This window comes from Daphnia pulicaria, chromosome 4, assembly GCF_021234035.1.
Source record: "Daphnia pulicaria isolate SC F1-1A chromosome 4, SC_F0-13Bv2, whole genome shotgun sequence".
Classification (NCBI taxonomy): Eukaryota; Metazoa; Arthropoda; class Branchiopoda; order Diplostraca; family Daphniidae; genus Daphnia; species Daphnia pulicaria.
Genome location: NC_060916.1, coordinates 9115934 through 9125728, shown reverse-complemented (window position 1 = coordinate 9125728; position 9795 = coordinate 9115934). Strand labels below are relative to the sequence as shown.

At 56.7% G+C, this 9795-nt stretch overlaps 2 protein-coding genes across 2 annotated transcripts; both read left to right on the top strand.

Annotated features, from left to right (window-relative positions):
- Nucleotides 1–4681: 4681 nt before the first annotated feature.
- On the top strand, nucleotides 4682–6769 carry LOC124337677. The gene has a single exon (XM_046791715.1). The coding sequence runs from the start codon at nucleotides 4682–4684 to the stop codon at nucleotides 6767–6769; it is 2088 nt and encodes a 695-aa protein (XP_046647671.1).
- Nucleotides 6770–6888: 119 nt separating this feature from the next.
- Nucleotides 6889–8306, top strand: LOC124337676. Its single transcript, XM_046791714.1, has 2 exons — nucleotides 6889–7117; nucleotides 7480–8306. The coding sequence occupies exons 1-2, from the start codon at nucleotides 6889–6891 to the stop codon at nucleotides 8304–8306; spliced, it is 1056 nt and encodes a 351-aa protein (XP_046647670.1).
- Nucleotides 8307–9795: the final 1489 nt, after the last annotated feature.

The window sequence follows — 9795 nt, the reverse complement described above, 5'->3', positions numbered from 1 at the left end:
GCACGCCAGAGCACGTTAATGCACGCCAGAGCACGCAAGTGCACGCCACTGCACGCCAATTCATACCAGAGCACGCCAGTGCACGCCAAAGCACGCCAATTCACACCAGTGCACGCCAGTGCACGCCTGAGCACGCCAGAGCATGCCAGTGCAAGCCAGTGCAAGCCAGAGCATGCCAGTGCACGCCAGAGCACGTCAATGCACGCCAGAGCAAGCCAGTGCACGCCAGAGCACGCCAGTGCACGCCAGTGCACGCCAGTGACCGCCAGTGACCGCCAGTGCACGCCAGTGACCGCCAGAGCACGCCAATTCACACCAGAGCACGCCAATTCACACCAGAGCACGCCAGTGCACGCCAGAGCACACCAGTGCACGCCAGTGAACGCCAGAGCACGTCAATGCACGCCAGAGCACGCCAATTCATACCAGAGCACGCCAATTCACACCAGAGCACGCCAGTGCACGCCAGAGCACACCAGTGCACGCCAGAGTACGCCAGTGCACGCCAGAGCACGTCAATGCACGCCAGAGCACGCCCATTCATACCAGAGCACGCCAATTCACACCAGAGCACCCCAGTGCACGCCAGAGCAAGCCAATTCACACCAGAGCACGCCAGTGCACACCAGAGCACGTAATGCATTCCAGAGCACGCCAATTCACACCAGAGCACGCCAGTGCAAGACAGACCACGCCAGTTTACGTGCGTTTACGTGCGCCAGTGCACGCCAGAGCACGCCAATTTATACCAGAGCACGCCAATTCACACCAGAGCACGCCAGTGCACGCCAGATCACGCTAGTGCACGCCAAAGCACGCCAATTCACACCAGAGCATGCCAGTGCACGCCAGAGCACACTAGTGCATGCCAGAGCACGCCAGTGCATGCCAGAGCATGCCAGTGCACGCCAGAGCACGTCACTGCACGCCAGAGCACGCCAGTGCACGCCAGAGCACGCCAGTGCAGTCCAGAGCACGCCAGTGCACACCAAAGCACGCCAGTGCTCGCCAGAGCACGCCAGTAAACGCCAGAGCACGCAAGTGCACGCCAGAGCACGCCAATTACACCAGAGCACGCCAGTGCACGCCAGAGCACGCCAATTCATACCAGAGCACGCCAGTGCACGCCAAAGCACGCCAATTCACACCAGAGCATGCCAATTCATACCAGAGCACGCCAGTGCACGCCAGAGCACACCAGTGCACGCCAGTGCATGCCAGAGCATGCCAGTGCACGCCTGAGCACGCCAGAGCACGCCAGAGCACGACAGTGCACGCCAGAGAACGTCAATGCACGCCAGAGAAAGCCAGAGCACGTATATTTGAGTTGTGTTTTATTTGAGTTCTATTGTCGGATAGTTGATTTCTATTGTCAAGCACTTGAGTTCTGCATAGCAGAGCACGCCAGAGCACGCCAGTGCACGCCAGAACACGCCAATTCACACCAAATCACGCCAGTGCACGCCAGAGCATCCCAGTGCATTCCAGAGCAGGCCAGTACACGCCAGAGCACGCCAGTGCACGCCAGAGCACGCCAGAGCACGCCAGTGCACACCAGAGCACGGCAATGCACGCCAGAGCAAGCCAGAGCACGTCAATGCACGCCAGAGCACGCCAATTCCGCCAGTGCACGCCAGAGCACGCCAGAGGACGTCAATGCACGCCAAAGCAAGTCAGAGCACGCCAGAGCACGGCAATGCACGCCAGAGCAAGCCAGAGCACGTCAATGCACGCCAGAGCACGCTAGTGCACGCCAGAGCACGCCATTGCACGCATGAGCACGCCAATTCACACCAGAGCACGCCAGTGCACGCCAGAGCACGTCAATGTACGCCAGAGCACGCCAGTGCACGCCAGAGCAAGCCAGTGCAAGCCAGTGCACTCCAGCTTACGTCAATGCACGCCAGAGCACGCTAGTGCACGCCAGAGCACACTAGTGCACGCCAGAGCACGTCAATGCACACCAGAGCAAGCCAGAAAACGCCAGAGCACGTCAATGCACGCCAGAGCAAGCCAGAGCACGCCAGAGCACGCCAGTGTACGCCACAGCACGCCAATTCACACCAGAGCACGCCAGTGCACGCCAGAGCAAGTCAATGCACGCCAGAGCAAGCCAGAGCACGCCAGAGCACGCCAGAGCACGGTAGAGCACAGCAGAGAACAGCTCAGCACTTGAAGTTGCTATAATATTTGTTTCACTTGTTCAAACCATTTTTTAATTACAGGATGTGTAAATCAATGTCCAATACACCATTTCAAGTCTATTGAATCAATAAATTTATAGAGCAAATCATGAACAAAAAGTTTTAGAAAAACGCACATCACAGCACTTGAATTTTTTAAAATTATTCAAGTTATTTGAGTTCTATTGTCGGGTAGTTGATTTCTATTGTCAAGCACTTGAGTTCTGCATAGCAGAGCACGCCAGAGCACGCCAGTGCACGCCAGAACACGCCAATTCACACCAAATCACGCCAGTGCACGCCAGAGCATCCCAGTGCATGCCAGAGCAGGCCAGTACACGCCAGAGCACGCCAGTGCACGCCAGAGCACGCCAGAGCACGCCAGTGCACACCAGAGCACGGCAATGCACGCCAGAGCAAGCCAGAGCACGTCAATGCACGCCAGAGCACGCCAATTCCGCCAGTGCACGCCAGAGCACGCCAGAGGACGTCAATGCACGCCAAAGCAAGTCAGAGCACGCCAGAGCACGCCAGTTCACGCCAGAGCAAGCCAGAGCACGTCAATGCACGCCAGAGCACGCCAATTCCGCCAGTGCACGCCAGAGCACGCCAGAGGACGTCAATGCACGCCAAAGCAAGTCAGAGCACGCCAGAGCACGGCAATGCACGCCAGAGCAAGCCAGAGCACGTCAATGCACGCCAGAGCACGCCAATTCCGCCAGTGCACGCCAGAGCACGCCAGAGGACGTCAATGCACGCCAAAGCAAGTCAGAGCACGCCAGAGCACGGCAATGCACGCCAGAGCAAGCCAGAGCACGTCAATGCACGCCAGAGCACGCTAGTGCACGCCAGAGCACGCCATTGCACGCGTGAGCACGCCAATTCACACCAGAGCACGCCAGTGCACGCCAGAGCACGTCAATGTACGCCAGAGCACGCCAGTGCACGCCAGAGCAAGCCAGTGCAAGCCAGTGCACTCCAGCTTACGTCAATGCACGCCAGAGCACGCTAGAGCACGCCAGAGCACACTAGTGCACGCCAGAGCACGTCAATGCACACCAGAGCAAGCCAGAAAACGCCAGAGCACGTCAATGCACGCCAGAGCAAGCCAGAGCACGCCAGAGCACGCCAGTGTACGCCACAGCACGCCAATTCACACCAGAGCACGCCAGTGCACGCCAGAGCACACCAGTGCACGCCAGAGCACGTCAATGCACGTCAGAGCACGTCAATGCACGCCAGAGCACGCCAGAGCACGTCAATGCACACCAGAGCACGCCAATTCACGCCAGAGCACGCCAGTGCACGCCAGAGCACGTCAATTTACACCAGAATACGCCAGTGCACGCTAGAGCACGCCAATTCACACCAGAGCACGTCAATGTACGCCAGAGCACGCCAGTGCACGCCAGAGCAAGCCAGTGCACGCCAGTGCACTCCAGAGCACTGCTGTGACTCGGCAACGTCGCCCCCCTCCCCTCTCTCTGATAACAGCTTCAGTTGGTCTCGTCTCGTCGGTAGAGTGAATACACACCTGTATCGCTCTCGAATTCAGCCTCTTTCAGACTTCATTCTATGGCGCAGTTGATTTTGTTTTCGAGCCTTTTCGTTCTCCCTGGTCTCGTCAATCCATCCCTCAGGGTTTTCGTTCAGTTTTATTTTGTTTTGTGTTGATTTCTCCGGCCCTTTGGTGCGCCCATTGCTGCTAACCACCCCCCTCCCAGCAACCAGCGTGGTTTGTGGGGGCCGCCATCTTGTTTCCTTTGTCTCGTGTGCTGAATATTGTGTTCTTTTGTGGTCCTTCGAGTCATCCATTCCGTCGATCATAGCTGGACAATTGCACACATTCACCCACTGTTTTTCATATTTCATTTTTTTTTTGTGATTCATTGTCGTGTCTTTACTGAGGGGCCCACATGTTGCGTGCCCGCCAAATTTTTTTCTCACTTCGATTCTCTCTTGGCCGTCACTATTGCTGGTAATCCGTTTGTTTCTTTTTATTTTTTGGCCGTATTCATTCCACGTCCACCCGTTCCACGCGGATTTCATCCCGCGGTTTAGTTTCTCCCACTATTCCACCCCCTATCGTCATATATTCGTTTGTGTTTTGTTCGTTGGCCGTAATTATTCCGCGTCCACCCGTTCCACGCGGATTTCATCCCGCGGTTTAGTTGCTCCCACTATTCAGCCCCCTATCGTCACATATCTCCACATTGCCGTTCCTTCCGTTCTCTAGTGTGCTGTTTCCTTGTTTCACGCCCTCGTTTCGACCACTCATTGCCAATTCAACCCTACACGCTCTCTTCATTCACTTCATTTTTTGTTTCGTGCTCCTCGATTCATTGTCGTTCATCTGCGTCTTTCAATTCTCCCACTCAACGTGATTCATTCCTCCATTCGTTCCGCTGTCGTGATCATCCTACGCCGGTGCCACCATTCGAGAAGTGTTCAGTGATTCCCTCGTGTCGCCCAGGTCTTGGGTTAATCCGTGCCCCGCCATGCCTCCCAAGCCATTCAAGCCGTACGGCATGCCACCTCCACTAGACATCGAGGAATTCAAAGACTCCTTCGAGATCTGGCACCAGCAGTGGGATATATTCCTTGCTCTGTCGACCATCAACACTGCACTTCCGCAACACGACCGACCAGAATATATTGCTAACATCTTGCTGTCCTGCCTCTCCAACGCGACGCTGAAGGCTGTGCTCACCATGGGTTTGGCGCCACTTGAGCTCAAAGATGCAGACATCATTATTGGGAAGCTGCAGGAGAGGTGTAATGCTGGCCGCAATTGTCATGTGTGGCGCCAGAAGTTTTCATCCCGCGTCCAGCGTGACACCGAATCGGCCGATTCTTGGCTCAGCGACTTGCGCGATCTCGCGCGCAAATGCGAATTTGAAAAAGATTGCTGTGCAGCCTGCCAGAACACGCGCATTTTGGGCCAAGTTGTCTTTGGCGTTTTCGACGACGAGGTCCGCCGCAAGCTACTGGAACAGGGCGCCACTTTAACCCTGGATATGGCGCTTACAATGCTCCGTACAGTGGAGGCCACCCGGCTTCAGGCGTCCACCATCAAACAGGGTGGTGCAGCCCCCGTCCACCAGTTAAAGACTCCGGCGGCCAAACCACCTATGGGAAAGCCGGCCACTCAACACCGGGATCAGCAGCGTGGACGTCCAGCAGCTCGTTGGCATCCGCCTGGAACTAAGCCGTATGGGTGTTGGAATTGCGGATCAACCTCTCGTCACGCTAAAGAAGATTGCCCCGCCTTCGGCAAGGAATGTCTTGGTTGCCACAAAACGGGCCACTTCCAGGCAGTATATACCCAGGGCGGCAGTTCAACCCCGAAACCTGAGATGGCTGGCAGCATCACGATCCAGTCTATCATCCCTGATGACATGGTCGAGCTTGGTGTCGTCCCGGCTTCCAGCAACTCTTCTATTGTCATCCGTGTGCTCCCTGACTCCGGTGCGTCGATTGATGCGATCCCGGCCGCCATGTTCTGGAGCCACTTCAAGCACGTTCAACTAATTGATGGCGGACCAAACGCAGTCACGGCCACCGGGGCGGCTATTTCTTCACTTGGCCACTTCTCAGCCACGTTGTCATGGTCCGGCGGATCACTTCATCCCGTGACCACAACCATCCATGTCCTCCGGGACCTTCAACAGCCGGTGCTCTCAAAGGCGACACAAAAACAATTCGGCATGCTACCGGCTCAATACCCGCATTCCTGTGTGCTAGCTGCGGTTATGCCTCCGCTTTTGCCAGCTTCAACCCCAATTGATGACGTCATGTCTACATTGCGCGTTCTTATGGCGGAGTGCCCTTTGATTTTCGATGGAGTGTGCCGACCCATGCGTGGTCCTCCATGCCACTTTCAACTAAAGGAGGGCGCAATCCCTTCTGCCATCCGTGGATCCCGTCCCATTGCAGTGCCTCTCATGCCAAGGGTCAAACAGGAGCTGGACTCGCTGGAAGACCAAGGCATCATCAGCCAGGTGCCTGAGCCGACGTTGTGGGTCCACCCAATCGTTATTGTCCCAAAGGACGATGGCGGAATCCGCATATGCGGCGACTTTACGTCGCTCAACCGCTGCATCATCCGGCCCACCTTTGATTCCCCGACTCCGTTCCAGGCGGTCCGGACCATCCCGACGGGGATGAAATTCTTCACAGTTATTGACGCCCTCAAGGGCTATCACCAGGTGGAGCTGGATGAGGAGTCAAGTGCCATGACGACGTTCTCCACTCCGTTTGGCCGCTACAAGTACAACCGTCTCCCGTTTGGCGTCTCGTTAGCCGGCGACGACTACGGCAGACGTCTCGCAAATATTTTCGACGATTTGCCGAACTGTCGCCGTGTAGTCGAGGATATTCTGGTTTTCTCTCCCACTTGGGAAGAACATGTGGACCTCGTCCGTCGCCTTTTCCGCCTCGCCGCTGATCACCAGATCGCCATTAACGTTCGCAAGGTTGTTTTTGCTCAACCGTCAGTGTTGTTCGGTGGCTACGTAGTAGGCGAGAGTGGCTTCCGACCCAGCCCGGATTTAGCCCGGATTTCGTTACAGATCATCGCCCTTTGATTCCGATCCTCAACGATTACCACCTGGACAAGCTGGATAATCCCAGAATTTTGCGTCTTCGCCTTTCCATGCAGCGCTACTCTTTTGTCGCTGTTTGGGTGCCTGGGAAGAACAACGTGATGGCGGATGCCCTGTCGCGCTCCCCGGTTGATCGTCCCTCCGAATCCGACGAGATCGCGGAGGGCCCGCAGTCGTTTTCAGCCCGCATCAGTTTACTAGATACGATGGAGGGATCCGACGACGCCAATCCTGACATTTTGCTGACCTCCGTAGCAGCGGCTACATCTGCCGATCCGATTATGCTGTCCCTCCGCCAAACGATCCTTGACGGATTCCCGAACGAGAAGTGTAATCTTCCCCTGGAGCTCCGTCCATTCTGGCAGGTGCGGAGCCAGCTGTCCGTCGACGACGCGGAGGGTCTCATCCTTGTAGGCCCCCGAGTAGTCATTCCGACTTCCTTGCGTCAGGAGATTATCAGGCGCTTACTTCAAATGCACCAAGGAGCCACTAAACTCCGTCAGCGCGCCCGTCTCTCGATCTACTGGCCCATGATATTGTCGTGGCCGCAAAGTCCTGTCCATCTTGCACAGAGCGTCTTCCATCACATCCGGTGGAGCCTCTCCTTCCCCATGCTCCGGCTTCCCGCCCATTCGAGTTTGTATTCGTCGATCTCGGCGCATACCGCCTTCGTGATTTTTTAATTGTGGCAGATCAGTTCAGCGGTTGGCCTCAAGTCTTCCCGTTCCCAGACACCAACACGTCAACGCGACGGGTCATCGACGCCCTCCGTTCATTTTTCACGTGTGGAGCTGGCGCCCCGGTGAAACTGTGGTCGGATGGAGGCCCGCAGTTCAAGTCCGACGAATTTCTCGCCTTCCTTCGCGACTGGGATATTAGTAACGGCCGTTCATCGCCCCACCATCCCCAGTCCAATGGCTACGCGGAATCAGCCGTCAAATCGATGAAGAAGCTCATCGCAGGCTCTTGGTCATCAGGGTCGTTCGACCCAGACACGTTTGGCAAGGCTTTGCTTCTCTTCCGCAACGCGCCTATGTCGGGCGGAGCATCACCTTCGCAAATTGTTTTCAGCCGCCCAACGCGCGATCTCCTTCCCGCACACAGGCGTTCATTTGCTCCGGAATGGCAGCAAGCCGCTGAGTTATTGGAAAAGCGTGCTCAACGTGCAAAGGAACTTCAAATCCAGCACTTCAACCGTACCGCGCACCCTCTCCCACCCCTGGTGATTGGCGACAGCGTTCTCATCCAAGACCACAAGTCAAAACGTTGGTCCACTCCTAGAGTCATCGTTGAGGTGGGGCCATTCCGGGATTACCTCGTCAAAACGCCAGCTGGTCGGCTGTTCCGCCGCAATCGGCGTTTTCTTCGTGTCATCTCCCCCCAAATTCCGCGGCCACAACCGCCAGCGAGCACTTCAACTACGACTTCCCCCGTCCAGCTGCCGGGTCTGGCCCCTCCGACAGCGCCTTCATCCACTCTCCGTCGTTCGCGTCGCCTGGCCGCCAAGATCGCTTTGTGAATTAATATTTTGTCTGTTTGTTTGTCTGTCTCTCTCGTCCGTGCTCATTTGAGTCCATCCCCTCTTACTTCAGCTTGGACACCCGCTCTTTTCCTAATTCAGCAGTTACCCCTTATCTTTTTGCTTCCTGTGTTTTACCCTGGGAGTGTTTTCTTGCCGTGGGTGTTCCACATTATAATTCAGAAATGTTTTTTTTCCATTCATGTACGGGGAAAAAGACATGCTGTGACTCGGCAACGTCGCCCCCCTCCCCTCCCTCTGATCACAGCTTCAGATGGTCTCGTCTCGTCGGTAGAGTGAATACACACCTGTATTGCTCTCGAATTCAGCCTCTTTCAGACTTCATTCTAAGCACGTCAATGCACGCCAGAGCACGCCAGTGCACGCCAGAGCACGTCAATGCACGCCAGAGCAAGCCAGTGCACGCCAGAGCACGCCAATTCACACCAGAGCACGCCAGTACACACCAGAGCACGTCAATGCACGCCAGAGCACGCCAGTGCACGCCAGAGCACGTCAATGCACGCCAGAGCACGACAGAGCACGCCAGAGCACGCCAGTGCACGCCAATTCACACCAGAGCACGCCAGTGCACGCCAGAGCACGCCAATTCACACCAAAGCACGCCAGTACACACCAGAGCACGTCAATGCACGCCAGAGCACGTCAATGCACGCCAGAGCACGCCAGTGCACGCCAGAGCACGTCAATGCACGCCAGAGCACGACAGAGCACGCAAGAGCACGCCAGTGCACGCCAATTCACACCAGAGCACGCCAGTACACGCCAGTGCACGCCAGAGCACGCCAATTCACACCAGAGCACGCCAGTACACACCAGAGCACGTCAATGCACGCCAGAGCTCGCCAGTGCACGCCAGAGCACGTCAATGCACGTCAGAAAACGTCAATGCACGCCAGAGCACGCCAGAGCACGTCAATGCACGCCAGAGCACGCCAATTCACACCAGAGCACGCCAGTACACGCCAGAGCACACCAGTGCACGCCAGAGCACGCCAGTGCACGCCAGAGCACGTCAATGCACGCCAGAGCACGCCAGTGCACGCCAGAGCACGCCAGAGCACGCCAATTCACACCAGAGCACGCCAGTACACACCAGAGCACGTCAATGCACGCCAGAGCACGCCAGTGCACGCCAGAGCACGTCAATGCACGCCAGAGCACGCAAGAGCACGCAAGAGCACGCCAGTGCACGCCAATTCACACCAGAGCACGCCAGTGCACGCCAGAGCACGCCAGTGCACGCCAGAGCACGCCAGTGCACGCCAGAGCACGCCAGTGCACGCCAGTGCACGCCAGAGCACGCCATAGCACGCCAATTTATACCAGAGCACGCCAGTGCACGCCAGAGCACGCCAATTTACACCAGAGCACGCCAGTGCAAACCAGAGCACGTCAATGCACGCCAGAGCACGCCAGTGTACGCCAGAGCACGTCAATGAACGCCAGAGCACGCCAGAGCACGCCA

Excerpts from the sequence above, each read along its gene's own strand:
- LOC124337677 (XM_046791715.1), top strand. The coding sequence starts at position 4,682 with ATGCCTCCCAAGCCATTCAAGCCGTACGGCATGCCACCTCCACTAGAC.
- LOC124337676 (XM_046791714.1), top strand. The coding sequence starts at position 6,889 with ATGGCGGATGCCCTGTCGCGCTCCCCGGTTGATCGTCCCTCCGAATCC. Across the intron at positions 7,118-7,479 it reads CGGATTCCCGAACGAGAAGT|ATCAGTTCAGCGGTTGGCCT; the intron begins GTAATCTTCCCC and ends TAATTGTGGCAG.